Raw genomic sequence first — 19782 nt, 5'->3', positions numbered from 1 at the left:
GGCTCAAAATAGAATTCTAGTTTGGAAATTCTTTTCTTTCTAGATTTAAAGATATTTTCCCACTGTCTTCTAGCTCCCAGTGTCACTACTGAGGAATCCAAAGCTATTCTAATTCTCGATCTTTTGTGTGTAGTGTGCTTCTTTGGTTCTCCTCTCCTTTTCTGGAAAAAATATAGACTCTTCTCTTTTTCACTGGTTTGGAAATTCAGTACTGATTGCTTTGGTGTGGGTCTATTTCCTTTTATTAAGGTGGATCCTTAAATATCTGGTTGCCAGGATGTCTACAAAGCAGTATTAGTCATTAGCTTAATGACTTTTCTAGGAACCACAGTTCTACAGGTTCACACACTTAATTTTATTAACACAATAAGACTCGATTCTTCTCTCAGCAATGGACTTGCCTCGAATGAAATCCCCAGAAGACTGATTTGTCAACCAGAATGCTTTTGGTTTGATTTTCATATCTCAGATTTTGTTATTCTCCAGCTTCTTACCACCAATGACTCTCATCAGAAGTACATATATGCCATTTTATTGCCCTGGCAATCAAAGCTCTGTGTAACCTGACTCAACCTACCTCCTAAACTTAACTCTCATGATTCTATCAACTAAATCCTATGTTTAAAAGTCAGACTGGAACAGTCATCATTTTAGGCATAAGCCACAAATGTTCCTAACTTGGCATCATTGTTTATTCTGTTTCTATGTCATAGTGTTCTATTTTTTAAAATTTGTCCTGTCAAAATAATCTACTGAATACCTACCATGTTTGGCAATGTGGATGAATAACATAGCATTTTATGTCACAGATTGTTATCGTGAGACAAAGATATTACCCAGCTGTAATGCAGGGCTAACTGACATATATACCATAAGAGAAATGTCAACAAATCTTGTGGGATTTCAAAGAAGGGAGAGAACACACATGATTGGAGGAATCTGGAAAGGCTTCATAAGACCTTCTTCATAAAAAGGAGAAATTAGAAGTGGGCCGTGAGGAAGAATGCAGTTGGGTTAAGTTGGGATTGGAGAACATTTCAGTTATGAAGAACAGCATGAATGGGGCCCTGGAGGTAGAAAATTATGGGTAATATATGAGGTACAACAAAGCTATAGTATAATTTTGTGTAAGAGAGAACTAAAGATTAAAGGATGTATTGGGACCAGAGCATGGAGAGCCTTGAATGTTGGCTTAAGATTTTGCATCAAACAAGAGGATGGTATTAAGGATCTACTGAAAGTTGAATGGCCTTTTAAAAACCAACTAAAATATAACATGTGTGAACCATCCCTGATTCCCCCCATTAGATGCAGCCTCTCTTCTGTAAATGTTCATAGGGCATTTTATATCTCTTTTATGTCATTTAGTTGAGCATCTACTGTATGCCAGGCACAATGCCAATAACAAGGTAAATAAGGTAACTATGACATTTCAGTTTGTCCTCTTTGAGCCTCTCTTCCTTAGTAGAGCATAATTCTTGATGGTAGGGCGACTTCATCTTGGTGCCTCCCTCACTCCCTGTATCTGGCATAGTGCCTTGTACCTGGTAGGTTCTCAGGAAATAGTCATAGACACTTAGAACTGAGAAAGAGAGTCTAAATTTTTCTTTGTAAAAGTGAGAAAGCCAAGGCTCAAGAAGGTTAGGGACATGCCAGGGTTACATAGGAGTTAGCAGCACAGTTGGACGGAGAACCAAGGTGCACTGACACCTGATCTAGCACTCTTTCACCTATACCATATTTGAATGTACACTCATGAGTATAACTAAACCTAGATATTTAGATTTTGGAATTGCTTGAGGTGTGTGGTCTTTAGCAGACAAAATTAGAAATTAGTTCATTAATAAGGTCTGTTGAGCAAAATAGAATGAAGACACACTTCTGTCTGAGGGTTCCAAATTCTAATTAAGTAGGTCACTTAGAATTGTAGATGGGACTCTGGTACAGCAAGAATGAAAAAGAAAAGGCAGAAAAAATGATTCAGGTGTCAAAAACTGACCTAATTAAGGGAAATGGAAAGTTGAAAGATTATGTGACCTTGAAGATTTTGTAAACCAGAATAATTTTGCATTTGTTTGTTTCCTGCGTAGCCTACTTTTTTTCTTCTTCCTAGGGATGATTCATTTACTTAATATAAACACATGTGGTGGTAATAGTTAAAGACTTTCACCAGCGAAATACAGTAAATGCTGTGTCTGGTTTGAGGCATTAGTGAAATGCAAGGCTTTAGCTACATTAACAATTTCAAAAATTAAGCAGTCACAAGTGAATAAATTATTTTTCAAACTGAAAGTCCATAGAGTTATAGAAATTAGTCTTAGAGACTGTCACTGTAGTGATTTCAAAACACAACTCTGTGTTTTTAAACAGTTCTCTTGAAGCATGTCTCTCATGAAGAAAGTGTTGGAGTGCCCTTGATGAGAATGAGAGTAGTTAGGGGAGGGCACTGCTTATTTTTTAGGTGAACTTCTAATAGAAGTTGTAGTAAATGTAGGTACATGGAGAGAAAGAAAAAAGTAGGCTACTGAAATATTTTACTTCCTCAGGAATATGAATGTTAGCACAGCTTGGTGAAGGCTGGAGGTCATGAAGAGGAAGAACATCAGGCTGGTCTGCCTCGAGAGAGAACTGAAGTCCAGCTCATAAGGATTGGATCCTGCATGATGGGTGGGAAGTCCTGGTACCTTGCACCTGGGAGCGGGCTCTTCGTTCCCCCCACCCATGGTTTTCCAAGCAGTTTCTTGAATGTGATCTCATTTGCTTTTCCAAACAGCTTCACAGGTAGAAATGATATTTACTTTGATGAAGAGGGCACTAAAGCACAGAGTTAAAAGGTTTGTCCTAGGTCAGTTGTTTGGGTGGTAGGAACCAGAACTTTCTCCTAATGGAAAAGTGTGCGATAATATATTCCAAATTGTATTTCCAGTCTTGGGGAAGACAGAGTAAATGAATAATCAGAAATGGGTAGTATCCTTCTGGAAGGACATGAGTTATGAGGAAGGTTTTTAGAAAAGAGGTTGTAGATACACAAGGGGAGTGTGGAGAGACACATACACAAAAGTATTACGAGCAAAACAACAGAAATTAGTGTTATAGAAAACTCTGTGGCCTGACATGTCAATGAACAATGTGTTCTGGTTTTAAAAAGGTCTCCTGAGTGATAAAGATGCACACCATCTATGGATTACCAGTGTTCAGAGACCTGTAATGAAATACATTTAGAACAAATGATAGCAAACACCGTAGACACTTTCTTTGTTTCAGAGGACACTTTGAGATTTTTCAGTGTCTTAGTGTGATCATGTGTAATTAAGAAGAGAGGGATGGACTAGTGGGAGCTAGGTGTTTGGACAGGGCGTCTCAAGGGTCAGTCCTCTGGTAGAATCCTCATCCCTCAATGTCTAGTCAGATTTTCAGCCCCTGAGCATTAGTTAGACTAATGAACTAAATGGTATTGATCTAAATAGGAGATTTATGCTAATACCAAAAAGCCGATTTATTAGTGTATCTTCTCAGTAACACGAGTGCTGCTGCTCACTTCCTACCAAAGACCAAGTTAGCCAGAAGATGGAATGAGAATCATAAGGTTGCTTAGTGAGCTTAGAATTGCAGTAAGCATTTTGATGGTCCTGAGGGAAAGAGGAGATAGCCTGATTAGCTTTCTCTGCCCCTAACAGAGTGTGGTAATAATCACGGTCATTATCGGTTCCTACTCTGTATCAGGCACCAAAGAGACACTCGCCATGTATTCTTATTTAAAGTCATCATAACACTGTGTATTACCCTAGGTATTATTGTCATTTTAGAGGTAAGAAAACAGACCCGGGGAATGTAAGTGATTTGCCTAAGGTCATATAGACACTAAGTGCCTGAGCGTGTACCCAAACCTGAATATCTGATTCTACAGATCATGGTCTGTTTATTAATATTTTACCACACTGTCTATACCAGAGGCTATATCCAGCATCTTCCTTCTTTGGAAATGCAAGATAAACAGTGAATCCTGTTTCCATTCATCTCTCCTTCCAGGTTTCATGCAAGCATTTACTCTTTTATTTTACTCATTCTCTTTTAGATATTTTATTTGTTTGTTTATTCAGTTATTTCATTCATCAATTCATTCACTCATGACTTATATGATGAGCAAACATGATGTGTGGAATGAGATAAACACACAGAGATTTGAAAACAAAACAAAATAAATTTTCAAGAAAGAAAATATAACCATAACACATTAGATTGGTGTAGCAGTAAATAATATTTATACTTGTAATAATGAAAGCACTGGATATACACTTAAAAATAAATGAGGTGGGAAGACAAACGTATGGGGGAAAGGGAGATAAAAGAGAATTAAATCTACATTTTCCATAGCAGCAAGACAAGCGGTATTATCTAAAACTAAAAAATCAAGAAATAGCATATAAAGAGTGTTATTTAGATATATTTGAAGTACATATACAAGAGAAACACCTGAAAGAATCGGAATAGTGACTTCTGGCATGTGGAAATAGGGACTCGGGGTGGGGTAGGACACTGCTTTCTTGTGTGTTATTGGCCAGATAAAACTATTTCACTTTTTAAGCTATAGGCAGTATTAATTTGATATAAATAAAAATTTAATTAACAAAGACATTTTGTCTTAAGAGATAGTTAAGTACAAAGACAGTAAGAACAGTTATTAATAAATTATCCAATTCCTAGACTTTTTTGCTTTACTGAGATCCCTTTTGGGAAGAGTGTTAATTATGCAAAAATATTAATATTTATTTAATAATAAATTGTCCTTCTATGAGAAAATTGCATATTAATATTATCTGATTTTAAATCTATCCAACTAAAAAATAAGTCAACTGAATTTTGCTAGATTTAGTTTGATATAAGCCTCATAATGTTTAGTTTTATTCTTTTGTTTTATCTTTCTAGTTTTTCTTTTTTTAAAAAAATATTTTTTCTCTCTTTTGTTCTCTTTTTCCTTTTTCTTTTTCTTTTCTGTTTTCTTTTTTTTTTTCTGGGTTTTTAAAATTATTTTTTCCTCTTTTTTTGTTGTTTTTTACATAATGTTTACTTAGTTCTAAGGGTTGTTCAGTCAGGGCTAGGAATTCTCTGAGCCTTGTTTTTGACTCAGCCTCTCTCATCCTTTCTAATCTTCTCTGTTCTTCAATAGCATATGATAATGGAAAAGATAAGAAAGAGCAAAAGTGGCTGAAAATCAGAAATCATTTCTCGGGTTAACCTTAAAAATATGAAAGGAAGCGTAGAAGTTACTCATGCTAAAAGTCAAGCACTTTTGTTCTGGTTGGCATCAGGAGGCAACGGACAGATTTCATTACTGTAGTTTCAGCGATTTAGGCCAATGGATATGCTGGCACCGATCCAGTTCTCAGCAGATTCTCTGACACCCAGAAATCCTCTGAGACAAACCGGCAACTCTATTCTTCAGAACAGACAACCTCATCTCTCATAGGCACACAAAGTAAAACCATGCAGCTTTAATTGATGCATTTCTCTTTGCTCTTAAAAATTAAAAGACAAAACAAAATTAAAAAAACTGAGGAGTAAGTACAGCAGGCCCTTTGTTTTCACAGATTTTACATTCACCCCATCTAGATAGTTCTGGGGCACAGACTGGAGTCTCCTGACCTTGAGAGACGGGGCTGCTCCGGAAAGTCATGTGCCTGCTGGTCAAGAACAGCCAGCATTCCTCCTTCAACTGGCTTTGCGTTGTAGACTTGTTTTATATTCTGGAAATCTCTTGAAATATTAAAAATTTTGTTTATTAGTGAAAAAGTAAACTCTGTAGAAAGTAAACTACTAGTGCTGATAATGGAAATGAAGACAAAATAAAGTGGTTTAAGAAAATGTTGATTAGGGAGAAGATAGCTATTTAAATAGATTAAAGAGTAGAACATTGGACTAACTAATGGTTCGGATCTATGTGAAATAGACCACATAGCTTCATGTTTTTAGAAAATTATGTGCTACAATATTTGTGATTTGAGAGAATCTGAGAATGTTTCAGGATTCTTTTATATGACTGGCATCCGAGAAACATTTAGTATATGTGTAGCTGTGAACTTGGTGCTAGGGTATAGTGGTAAACACAACAGTCTCTGCCCCCATGGAGGTTATGAAATATGTCCAAAGGATGCTACCAGATAGGGATAAGCATTTTGGCTTTTGACAGAGTGACCCGGAGCCCTCTCTAAAGATGTAACATTTAAGGCTGTGACTCCTGAGATGGAGGATACAGTCCTGTGAAGATAGAAGGAATTAACTCCAGGTATAGGGAACAGCTGATGCCAATAAGAGCGGAAAGGAGTTTGATGTGTTGGAGGTTTAGAAAGAAGGTCACTGTGGCAGGAACACCTTGGATGCAGAGGAAGACAGGATGAGTTGAGATCTGAATGGGAGACAGGGGCCAGCTAATAAGAGGCCCCATAAGACAGGATAAGAGGTTTTGACATATCCTAAGTTCAGTGGGAAAATATCAGAAGGTCTTAAGCAGGGATGTTAGCATCTGATTTATGTTTCATTCTGTCCTGATTTATGTTTTAAAAAGATCCCTCTGGGTCGTCCATGGAGAATGAATTGGAATGTGAAAATGGAAGCAAGATACAGTTTCTACTAAATAAGTGGAAAAATGTATCCTGGATTAGGGTGAAAATCTATGGAGGAAGAAAGAAATGGGTAGATTTGAGGTACGATTCGAAGATAGAATTGATGTCTTGATGTCTTAGTGGTATCCATTTTCATAGATGCTGGTGTCCAAAGAGAAAAATTAACTGCGCGTATTCATTTAACTTCTTGGCCTCTCAGATACTTTATTCAAGCTCATGTTATCAGCTTACCACAACTGTGATGCGTAAAAAACATAAATGCAGCTATTCATTTCCTTCCTGACGGGTGAAGAAAATATGTCAGTAAATTATTGATCACTAAATATTTTGCTTCCGCAGGCATATAAATATTTAATCTTTTGAGTTATTGACATCTGCACATTTTACCTTCCTGAGTACAGACATCTAAATTTGATATCCAAATCATCAGTAACTCTATATTTCAGTTGCATGTGAGGAGCAGTGATTGAAATCTAAATGTGCAACTGGTAGTCTTATAATTAATTCACTGCCAAAAATGTTAATGGCTAAAAACGTAAACAGAAATTCATCAGACACGTTCCTTTACTGATGAAACCATTGGCATTTAATCAGTAAATCTAGAAGAACAGCCAGTGTCATTTATATGGGTCGCTACTGCCCCCTCCCCAAAGAGTCTTTTGAAAGCAGACAGTCCTGTGTTTTTCTTTTTAAATTGAATCTCCTTACTTTGTGGTGTAATTGTCACTGATAACTGAGTTCACTCTTTGACTTAGCTGGGGTTCCGTAGGGCTAGAGCTTTATTAGGAATACAGTCCCAGGGAAACAAGAGTGAAGGGAAAAGGGAAGTGATGCTGGGAAAGGAGTAAAGAAATAAGGATGGTACCATTTCACTGGGAAACATGGAAACTTATGACATGGAACTGGGAGGAAGGAGGAGGAATTTATTTATCAGTTCCTGCTCTTCCCCTTATTGTCTTTCATTGATCAGAGTTTGCCCCTGGCACTTCGGATTACTTATTCGGTCCCTTAGGCAGCTGTTGGAAAAACTAGCTCCAGTGGTAGCATCTGTAGCACTAGCCACGAGGCTCATGCTTTCCTGAGTATGCTGAGCGAGCCTCTTGGCATCTGGCACTTGAGCAATGACAGGAGAGCCTCAGGGAGGAGGCAAGGCCCTGTCCAGTTATGCATGAGCCCTAGGGGGAGCCAGGAGCAGTTGTGCAGCGGTCCTGCTGGCCTAGCAGGAGGAGTGGAAGGTGGTGATGGAGATCAGTGAACCTCGCTGATCTAAGGAATGCCAGAACCTCCTCTCTTGGCCTGTGAGAATGTGCTGATACCAGGGGATCTCCTGGAGACCTGAGTAATGCTGCTCACAAAACTGTGGAGAAGGGAATATGTGGAGGTGCCCAAAGGAGATCTGGTGTACTTCTCAGGGGCTCCCTGTAGCTTTTACAAGTAGGCACAAGTGATGCTGGGAAGGAAAGAAGAGGTAGTTAAACAGCTTTTAAAGAAGAGGTAGTTAAACAGTTTACTTGGTTTGTTTTGTTTTTTAAAGGACCGTTAATTAGCAGGATCATCAAAGAAGACTCAGAAGTGGCCTTTCTCACTGGCCTTTCTAAGTCCTCACTCACCTCACGTGCTGCCCTGCATGGCTTCCTTTCTCCTCCAGGGCTACCCTCGATGGTTTTGGGATGGTGAGGGTAGTGGAGGTGACTTAATTAGGGATGGAGAGAGAAAAATAACTAGGACGAGCAAAGAAAAGAAGATGAATGAGAGGATCAGACTCAAGAAGCTCCTACAAGTAGAGTGCATAACGTGGACCTGCTGCTGGGCAAGGAGATTTATCAGAATTTAAAGTATTGGTGCAAATTTCTTCTGGAAGGCTAATTCAGAGACCTTGGTTATCCTAGTTATAATTCTGAACATCCTTTTATACTTTTAAAAATGCAAGTAGAATTAGTTAAATAATTTAGGTTTGTGATAGTTAAATACTGTTATTTGGGCAACTTTGTAACAGGTGGCACTTTTCCATGTATTCCAGTACTATAGTTTTTAGTATATTCAGGCTCTTGTATAAGCAACATATGTAGGATTTCTGTATAGCAAGTGCTTTCATGTGGAAAGAATGTTGATCTGGAAATCAGAAGATCCAGGTTTGAGGTCCAACTCTGACACTAGTTATGTAACCTCGAGCAATTCATGTAACCAATCTAGTAGCCATGCACCAATCTAAATCTGAATCTCCTGGAAATAGTAAAAGAGAAATACAGCATTCTGTTTCCCATCCCATACGTCATCAACATCTCTGGAAATGGGGTCTGGGAATCTGTGCTCTTTATCAAGCTTCCCAGCAAGTGATGTAGCCCCACTGTGTGAGGTGGGGGGGGGACTGCTCCTAGATAATTTCTTAGGTGGCTTCCGCCACTAATATTTACGATTTCATATAAACTCACTAAGTTCTATCATGGGAATCTGTAGATGTATCTTTGGTTTTATATCCTGTTGTTGCTCATATATGCCTATGAGTTTTCTGATGCTTAGTCTTCGGTAACTGAATATCTGATTATAACATTATGCCTTTGGGAAAATAAAATCCTCTTTAAGACATCTGCCTTTTGACAAAGTTTCTGAGAATGTTTTATGTTAAAATTGGAAAACTGTAAATGAAAATGTGAATTTTGATGATTCGTTCACAGGAACTATGCAATTAGGGTGTTCTTTTCACCACATGGGCACGATTTAGGTTTTTAGGAGCACTTGGTTATTGGACTAATACAGCATCTAATGATGTCTGACAGTGTCAGAACCAGTGGCCTCCACTTAGAATATGGTTCTTATTACTTAGCTGATGCTGAGCAAAAGTATGAATTCAGAAGGGATGAGATAGAAATTCTTCTCTACTGTCTCCACCCAGAAGTGCACAGACCCAGAATGCACATTTTCCAGAGGGAATTGCACATGTCGCCATAAAAACATAAACCTATTGAGCCTGCAGGGGGCTTCGAGGTCATTTGACTTAGCTGTCTGCCACTGTAACTAGCTTCCTTTAAAACAATTCCTTTACATTCCCCTATGATCAATGACTGTCAAGTTTCCAGTTTCAGAGACTCATTGGCTAGAGTGGCCCATATTCTCTTTATTTTTAAGGCAACTAAATTCTAGGTTTTATTTTCATACATGACATTAAGCAATTTGCAAGCTTCCTAGTTAAGTTGTCCCATTGTTTTAAGTGAAGGCAAATGCTCACACTCTAATTTCCTAAGCTGCCTACTTTAGCTTCTAAATTAAGTGTTCCAAATGCCCTCTGGCTGCATCACCAATATATGGAGAGGAATCGAAGGCATGAAGATGAAATGAGCTTATTCGTTTTTCATGGCAATCAAGTGACTTCTGCCTTTGTTCACCTATGACTTTGATCCTCTTAACCAGTGCTCTATCTTGAAGGGTACTGTTGACATTTGGTACCAGGACACCATTGTGCTCATAAAAGTAGTTGATTTTCTCAGTCAGTCAGTACATGAAATGGTGGTTGGTAATGGTATTGGTGGTGTAGGGGGTGGTGAGTTTTGGCACTTGGGAAAGTTCTGCTTGGCTTAAATATGAACTGGATTATTTCTTTTCTTTTTAATTAAGATCAAGTGTTTCTTCTTATTGCCTATACTCATACACTCTCTGCCTTATTTACTGGTCAACATTTTTTTTATCATTGTCTCCTTCTCCTCAATTGCTTCATGAATTATAGAAAGAATATAGCTACATTGTAACACCCTGTCCTCCCCTATTTTATATCACATTATTCCTTGGAAGAAAGAAGCTGAAAGTTGTTTTACATTAGCCAAATTATTATTAAATACTCAGACTGATGTAAAGAACTTTTCTTTTGATGAACAAAGGCAGGTCTAATTTTATACTCTTCCACGTATACTTTACTGAGAGAATGGTGGCATTTTTTGGTAGAGAGAGATTCAAGTGAAATTGCCACAACAAAACTATATGCCCCAAATACTTGAGAAACTCTGTGATATAATGGGATGAGAGTCAGTAAGAGCAGGGTTGACTTCCTCTCCACCACGTGTTAGATCTGTGATGTTTAATCTCTACACATTTTGGGATTTTCTAGTTACCTTTCTGTTCTTGATTTCTAGTTCAATTCCATTGTGGTCAAGAGCTAACATCGTATGATTTCTATTCTTTTAAATTTGTTTAGGTGTGTTTTATGGCCAGACTGTGGTCTATCTTGATGAATGTTTCATGAGAGTTTAAGAAAAATGTGTATTCTATCATTGTTGGATGAAGTAGTGTATAGATGTCAATTACATCCAGGAGATTGATGGTGTTGTTGAGTTCAACTATGTCTTTACTGATTTTCTGCTTGATGGATCTGTCCATTTCCTATAGAGGGCTGTTGAAGTCTCCAACTATAATTGTGGATTCATCTATTTCTTCTTGCAGTGTATCAATTTTTGCCTCATGTAGTTTGACAGTCTTTTGATAGGTTTATATATATTAGTGTTTATATTCAGATGAGGTAATATAAAGTTAAAGAGCAATGGTAATAGGATTATAAGAGATTAAAAAACTTAACTAATAGAGATTTTTGGGGGGTAAAAAAGATTTCTTTCCTTTTGAGTAGGTTACTGTCTCCCTTGCTGGTCCAGGGCATGCATCTGTTCTAGGGAGAATAAGACTGTTACAGAAGAAAATTTTGACATTCTTATTCCACTTTGACATTCACAATGGGATATTTCCTGTAAGACAATAACAACTTTCAAAAGTCCGACTGCTCTTTTGAGGGGATTTTCTAAATTTCTTCAGCTCCTGCTTTAACATAATACGAATTGAGTACTCAATGCATAGATTTCTCCTGTTGAGAAGATACTCCTTCCAGCTGTGACATCTTGGTCATGAGCTTTGCTGCTCCACGGTAGAAGGAAGGGGAGGGAGCCTCTTGCTCTCTTGTCCTAGGTGTTGGTGGGAAAAGAGCCAAAAGAGAGAAAAAGAGGAGGCAGGTAGAGGCGGGTGTTTTGCATTTTCTCATGCCAACCCAAAATCCTGTGTGGGGGTCAAATTTTGAAAAAGGAAACATTAGAAATATCTTGTTGTTTGAGGAAACCACGAAGACAGGCAGGCCCTGAGCTAAAGTGTGGGGCCTGGTGTAGTTAATTGGTCAGACTGGCCTGGCTAGACAGGGGTTTCTGGTCTGTTCCCCAAGGTTCTGTGTTCTCATGTTGGATGTGCTTGTTTGATGTGAAAGTGCAAAATGTCCACCAGCAAAGGCCGGGTGTGGATGCCTGGCCAAGGTCCGGTAGGGTACGTGGCAGAGACTTAGATGCAGGGTGATTGTACCCTTTAGTTTGTCCAGGACAGCCCTGGTTTCATCTGCACTCCCAGCATCCTCTCCGGTTAATGTCCTCTGTCACTCTTTAAAATATCCCAATTAAGTGATGTGGTTATCCTCAGAGAGGTGTACTCCCATTGAGCAGGGAGGGAGACTGAGTCGTCAATGGAGCATGCCCAGGTCCTGACAGAGCCCCTGGGGACCAGGTCACAAGTTACACCAGCTACTGATTTTAGCTGCAAAAGCAGCAGGATGTCCACTCTGAGGTCAGAGTTTACTTATATGATTAGTTGATTAATGCCTGTCCTTCCTTTCCATTGTAGTGGAATCTTCATGAGAGCAGGGGCGTTTTCTGATTTTGCCCACTATTGTATCTCCAATACCTAGCACAATGCCTGGCACATAGTAGGCCCTCAATAAATGCTGAGCATTCTCGAAACCTGAAATGAGATTTTTGTGCTTGGAGCAATTGACCTGTTTCGTTTTACGACAAGAGAGGGCAGCAGAGAGCTGCCAGAGGAGCAGCCTCTGGTTTGTCTTTTAGGTTAGAGAATCCAATTTATCAGGCTGTTTAATCTGGAGTAGGGAAAGGGAGGGAGAAATGTCAAAGTGGAAACTGAGAAGCAAAAGAGCGGATAATCCAGAAGGAAAATAGAGCCAGAGTGAGTAACTGGAGTTAAATAGAGGAGGCTGCAAAGGGATCTCCAGTGTGATGGACAACAGCTCATGGCCTGGCATACTGTTTCTCACCAGCCCTCTCTAGGGTTGGAATCCTGCCCCGGTATATCGGAAAGCCATAATGATGCAGACAGGATAGTAAAGGAAGGGGAGAAGCCAGTTTCTTCTTGCTGGCCGCTGCTTTGTTTTGGAAGCGTATGGCACCGTCAGGTGGTGGTAGTTCTATATGAGACTGACAGGCAGAGCTTGGGATATTGGGAAGAAGAGGACACTAACCCACCCTCTGTGTTACAGGCACAAAATGGTCCTGTAAGGTCGGTAATTTCCTCATTTGAAGGATGGATGATGCTGTGGCTTAGAGTTATAATAACATGCTCCAAGTCACAATCATATGGAGAAACTGAGTTTTTAGCCCTAACTCTCTGGGCTCAAAAACCGATGTTTTTTCTCAGATACTCTGGTGACTTCTTAAAGATTTTAATAATGGGTGTTTCTTACTTGTTGTAGCTAAAGAGAAATATATCCATTTTAATTATGTGCATATTGGTAGATTCAAAATTTATCGTAGCAACTGTTATCCTTGTTTATGGAATTGTTGGCTCTTAGGAAATGAAATATGCCATAAATATAAAATATTTGCAATTTAATCTACGGTTTATAATCTCTAATTGCTAACAAAGACTCAGAATTTGAAATGTCCGAGTTCTATATAGTATGTTTGTGAGGGTCAAAAATTGCCAAGAATTGTCATCCTTATTTTGTATGAAAGGGTGCAAACTAATTATGAGGTTTTCTTAGTCAAAGTGTTAAGTGAATACTAATTTTAGGAAGTAAGATCTCTGCTCACACACAGATCATGAGCCAAAATTAGAATGACCTTAAAGTGAGTTAAACAATTCCTGACCTTGAATATAACTACCAGAGAAGGAAAATTCTTGTGAAACCCTTTAAGAGAGCAATCCTCAAGAAAACACAGTCCATGCTATTGTAGGTATTGACTCTAGCTTGACTTGAACACCCAAGTCCAAGCTCATCTCTTGGTGATTAGCATAGCCAGTGTGGGATAGGAGGCTTCAGGCCTCCGGATGGTGGAGAAACAAACCTGTGAAGTCAGAGGAAGCACAAGGCTCTCTCCCTGTTATCTAATAGCAGAGGGAAAAAAAACCTTGGAAAATTTTGGCAGGGAGAAATGTGAAATTTTATCAAATAGTAAATAGTGCTTAGGAAGAAAAGTGTGTGGTGGAAGAAGGTTTTGTGTTTTGTTTTGTTTTATTTTTTCTTTTCAGAAGGGGAGAAAGCATCAGGATGGACCTGTAATCACTTCATCTCTTTAAGCCTTTGGTCATTTACTCTCTCCATTTTCTCCTCCAGGGATGGTTTAAATTGTATCATCTGTATTGCCTTGTCCATACTTGTTAAATATTTGGTTTAAGCAATTATTAATGACTACAATTATCATTTTCCTATATGACAGTTCATGACTTAAAAGGATACTTCAGATTGCCCACAAATAGCAAAAGCAATTCTGAAATCAATCACTTGCCAGACTCAATGTTTTTTGAACATCTACCTGTCAAACTTCTGTTTAGCGCTGCATATTTGATTCCATAGGCTTATACTCTCAAGGAATCAAGGAAATGGAAAACAAATGGATCATTTGCCCCAGTTGAATAAACTCTTGTTTAGAACTCAGAACATATTTCTCTATTAATCATGACTAGGTTCCAAGGCCCTCCCATCAAAACCTTTTGAATTCATAATGAAGCCATACTATAAAAGTAATATACTGATCCTGAATTTTGGGTCCTAGAAGTAGGAGGCTGACTGCCGGAGAGAATAGAAGATCCAAGACAAAGAGAGAATGTGACATTTCAAGATAGAATTTCTAGGGAATAAAATTTAAGATGCGTTTCCATGAAGTGACACTAGAGGGCAGTATGTACAGTCAAACCTCATAATGAAACAGGCTACTGAATTCTTACCATTTAGTTATGCCGTTTATTCATGTTCGAACATTACCTTCTAATTCTTTTCATTTCATTACATACAGGGTAAAAGATGTGGAAATTATACACATAACAAAAAATATCTTAAAAGGATAAAGAACTTTGTTAATTTTATTTTTTTAGCAAAGTAATAAACTTAATTTAAAAAATCATATAGTATTAAAAATTTTTTTGATTATGAAAACCAGTTCTCTTCTCCTCTGCTCTATACCTCTCTTTTCTGTAGCTTTTGGAATTTAAATCTTCTCATTTGTGTTTGATTATCTCCACATTTCTTTTACCTCTCTTATTTTAAACAATTGCATGACTATGAAATATTGCTCAACATAGAGCCATTGATTACATTTCTTTTTTTTGATATTTACTGAGAGCTAATAGTTGACATTTAAAAATTGCCTAGTTTTAAAAACTTATCATTAATTTTATTTTAATAGTATTCCATCAGATATATCGAATACCTATAAATGTATGTAGAATTTTTATGTGTATAAACAACTTTTAGGTACATAAATAAAATTTAAACAAGTGGTCTGCTATATCAGATAATCTATCAATTTCATTTCTTCCCAGGAAACATTTGTTCTGCAGCCTCCCTTCCTGCTTTAAACTGGACTTGTCGCTCTCTAATCCTGCAGAATACTCTCATCCTGGAATTTCAGATATCCTGAGGAATTCTTTTTTGCCACTTTATAATGGATTTCCTATTTCTTAAGTCTATTTTCCACACCTTTGAATTACTCCCCTACATGGCTGCAGCCCATTTCCTGATTGTTTCCTAAGAAGAGTTATAAGAGAAGTTTGGACTTCAAGGCTAGACGTCATCTTCTTTCAGAATTTTGAAGGGTTTGCTTCTCTGTCTTCTAGAAGTTTGATATCATTCTGATTTGTTTTCCTTTGTAAGTGAACTTTCTGACCAGTCACAGGCCATTTAATTAATGGACATTAGATTGCTGATTTTAATTACTGACTGTACAGCTTTATGTCTTTGAAGGGAAAGTATCATAAATATTAACTAAAGAATACTAGTATCTGGAATTAGATTCATCTTTATATCAGGTGATTACTCTTTGTGTCTTCCCATTCTTCTACAAATAACCAGTTTTCTAAAAATTCTTTATCTGATGATGGAGCAAAGGTATAGTGGCCACCAAAATGAGAAGGTATCTTGAGACCAAAAAATGAGGCGGGCAACTCCATAGAGTATAGCAGAATTGATTGTAGGGTAAGTCACAGGTTTAGGAATTGGAGCAGAAGGCGATCCAGAAATCTAGGCTGTGGAGATAATCTCTACTCTCAAACAGTTGTCACCATAAATGTTTTATGTCTAACTTAGGCACTAATTAATGACTGACAAGACAAAGGGACAAACCTGCAGTATGCACCAGGAACCATATGTTCCAATGGTCTTATGATGGATAATTGTTAGAATTGACACTAATACCAGTTTGATATTTATCTCAGTTGTCATGCCATTCTGGCCATTACTAACAAGAATCTTTACGGTTACCTTGTGTAAGCTTACAGAACACAGATAATCGTTAACTATAAGGCTTGGGAATGCTGGCCAAGAATGGTTAGTTAGGTTAGTTGGGGTTCACAACATGAAAAATTTAAACAAAAAGAAATCTGAGGCACAAAGATTAAGTTAGTCTTGTTCACATCTACATGTATACATTCTTGGTTCATCATGTGGCTTGTTGCGCGGTTATTTCTTTCATTGGGATGGACACTTAGCAACCTTTTAGTTGGGAGGCTGTGTCATTAAGCTCTCAAAATGTATCTCATACTATTAATCATGTCATCTTTTCTGATCTCTATTTTTGAAACTACTATTAAGTGGATATTGGATCTCCTAGATTGATTTTCTACATCTTAAATTTTTTCTCTTTTCTATCATTTTTTTTATTTTGCTTTTATAAGATTTATGTTTTATTTTCTAACTCTTCAGTTACCATTATAACTTTTGTTAGATTGCTTTTAACTTTTTTTCTTTAACTGTTTGTGTTTGGTGGATGAAATAATGTAACATCTCTTTGGTTAAATGAAAGTCATGCCTTAATATTATTTTCTGCATTTCTCATATTTTTAGGTTTACTTTTTGTTTATTTAATTCTCTCTGGTTTCTATTAGAGGTTTATCAGACATTGTCTGATGATCTTTGTTTTTATTTTTGAGTCCAGCATGAAAAAGCTGACTGGAAACTTAGAGGAGGAGGTGCTTCTAAGACATGAGGGTTTTGCAGGAGGCTGATTAAACCTGCTTTTCCCCTTTGGCGTCCACTAAGTATTAGTGCAGTGAGCCTGGAGCTGCTCAGTTTCTGAAGGGAAGTGTTTGAGGAGCATAAACCTGGCTGTAAACATTCTGAGAGCTGGTGAGCATAGGTCCTGGGGTTTTACTCCCCCTGCCTTCCTCTAATCCTTGTATTTATAGCTTCGAATGCTACCCTGTCCTCTATTGTACTCAATGCAACTAAGTGCGGACACTCATTTTAAAGAACAAACTCCGTCACTGGCTACCTGTAAGAGGGCGGAGACTCGGAGTTTTACTGTTCCGTAATTAGATTTTCTATTAATCCTAATCTTTTCATCCCTCGGCCCTGCCTTCCACAGTAGCTGTAACTGCCTGGTTCTGGGTTTCGGGAGCCCTGGGTTCGTCAGCTCCTCCTCCTCCAGAGCACCTTCAATTGAGTCCACTGCTCTACATCTTTAAAAAACGCATTTAAATTCTTCCTGTAACTCAACCTTTTCTCCAATTCTTTGTCCTTGTGGGTTTTATTTTATTTATTTTTTCTTTATGAATGTTTTAGTGGAGTTTAAAGATGAGGAAGAGATGAACTTGTGTTTAACTAGGAAGAAGTCAAGGAAAACAACGCAATGAGCCGGGCACTGAGTTTGGAGTTTCACTTGCTCTGTCTGTAGGGGGAGGCGTTGCTGAAGAAAAGGTTATTCATGATACTTGCTAAAGACAAGAGTGTAAGGAAGACTTTACTCAAGAGAGGACCATGGAGTAGATGTAGGGTCCATGGCAATGGGTCTTGCAGTGAGGGAGAGAGATTGGGGAGACATTATGGCCAAGTGGGAATTTATAGCTGAGGAGCAGAGTGCAGGCTAGTGGATGGAAAATTACTAAGAGGAAGCATCAGGGGTGGGTGGTGGTGTGTGTGTGTGTGGGGGGGTGGGTCTGATTAGACCTACCTAACAGGATTCTTGCTGAAAGCTGGCTAGGGTGATCGAATATAACCTGGGGGTGGGAGTGGGGGTAGAATGGAGAATGAGGAACCTATTCAGATATTAAGGGTGATAGATATACGGAGGATGGCAGATTTTGGCTAAACCGATTTAGGATTCTTGCTAAAATTGGACAATGCAGAAACAAACACGGAAACTCAAAAGTCAGGGTCTAGTTTAAAAAGAGCTCAGAGCAACCTGCTTTGAGTTTGGTCAAGGAGAGAATTTTTGTCAGCGTCCAAGTCAACTAATGGGGATTAAAAAAAATAGAGAAGGAAATAAGGTAATGCATTGTTCGAGAATAAAAGACGGGAGAATATAGCTAAATTAAGGAAGATTTGTTTATTAGATTTTAGTTATTTACTACAGAGATTATGCCCTTTGAAGGAAAGATTCTAAATATGTCAAGTTATTCTATTTAGGTTTTCTATGGTTGATTATAACCTTAGAACCTGCTTTATCCTGGCAGAGTATACTAACGCCTTTATACAGCATCACTGTGGCATTGTTCACTTAAATTCTCCCTGACTTGTTTAGTGCAGTTAGTATTTTTGCCTTAGTGACTAGAGGAGAGAGATGAAGAAGAGAGACATTTGATTGTTTTCTAGGATATGAATGCCGATACTTTATTTTTTCAAAAATAACTATAAATGAGTAAACAAACAAATAAATAAAACAAAACTATCATAGTCTTATGTACCTAAGAAGTGAAATGTTTTTTGTTTGTCCTTTTCTGTGCCCTTGCATGGATCCCTTACTCCAATGCTTTGGTGCCCAGGGTCTCCGAAGAGGTATGATGAGTGATATGAGAGAAATTTTTTACTTGAGTAAAGAATACTTCCCAGTGGTTAGCTTGATGGGCTTCAGGCCAGTGGGTCTAGCTCAGACTGGAGCAAAAAATAATGGCCAGGCCTAAGCTCACTGTGCTATGCTGCTGCAGCCAGGCCGCTGCCCGTGAATGACATGCCCTGGATTCTCAGTCTTGTCCTGCATGGCTCTGTAGTTGAATTGAGTGGATCAAATTGCAGTTCTGGTTGTAGAGTCATTGCTGAGTGTCAGTTTTTGAGGCCTTTTAGTTTTCACACTGGCTTACTATTTATTACCAGGGCGTCCTTGGCTGTGTATTTAACGTCTTTGAAGACATTTTGAGGCCTTATTCAAAGTAAGTCAGTAAATAATGTTGATTTCAAAGGCTGTGAGTTTCTTTACTATTGAGGATTTCACTGTCCCAGGTCTTTAGACTAAAGATGACAAAAATGTATATTCATTAAGATGGGTTTTAAACATAGTGCATTGTTATTTAATCCATGCTTAAATGTTAACTGCATCGGAATGGTTTGTGTTGCCTGTGTGATGTTCATGAGGAGATATGACTCCTGATGTCCAGGTAGCGAATGAGAACTTGGAGTTGTCACATGCCTATTCTGAGCTGTGGATGGCGAATGCTTTGATACGTGCAACGAAGAGCTTTTGCGTTTCCGAGTTCTGGTGTTGCCCAGTAGAATTCACATGTACTTTATTTAGAGCTGGTCCTAAAATGGTGTTCCTGATTGTTCCCGCTCAGTTTGGTATATTGTTGTTTTAAATCCAAAATGAAGACTTTTAAAAGATTCTTTTTCTTATTAACTGAGACAGAGCCATTCAGTAAAGTTGAAACCAGAAACGTCCTCTTCAGCATATCTGCTAGGGAACAGATTAATAGAAAATAAAAATACTACTCTATGGTTCATGTTGGCCTACTTCCAGCAGTGCTGTAGATTAAAACTACTTCAGCATTTCCCTGTCTTGCTCCTTCATCCAGATTCTTTGTTATTCTGTCTTAATTTTCTTATGTACCTTGGATCAGTGAATGTGCTATTTTTCTCATAACGTCATTCACCAATTCTAATCCTCTAATTCCTTTCATGCAAACTCAAAGATCTCTGTGGTGCCAT

At 38.1% G+C, this 19782-nt stretch overlaps 1 protein-coding gene across 3 annotated transcripts in view; it reads left to right on the top strand.

Annotated features, from left to right (window-relative positions):
• The window catches only part of POFUT3 (protein O-fucosyltransferase 3), a 57792-nt gene that overhangs the window by 14360 nt on the left and 23650 nt on the right, over window positions 1–19782 (top strand). Inside the window, exon 2 of one of the 3 annotated variants that reach the window (XM_039853480.1) lies at window positions 2547–2781. The exons of the other annotated variants lie outside the window; for them this stretch is intronic. Within the exon in view, the coding sequence (XP_039709414.1) occupies window positions 2661–2781 (121 nt within the window). The 5' untranslated portion in view covers window positions 2547–2660. The remainder of the gene's footprint in view (window positions 1–2546; window positions 2782–19782) is intronic. 3 annotated transcript variants of the gene reach the window in all.

The sequence above is a fragment of the Pteropus medius genome, unplaced genomic scaffold, assembly GCF_902729225.1.
Source record: "Pteropus medius unplaced genomic scaffold, Ma_sr-lr_union100, whole genome shotgun sequence".
Lineage (NCBI taxonomy): Eukaryota > Metazoa > Chordata > Mammalia > Chiroptera > Pteropodidae > Pteropus > Pteropus medius.
Note: the sequence above shows the minus strand (reverse complement) of the source record. Positions and strands in the feature narration are given on the sequence as shown.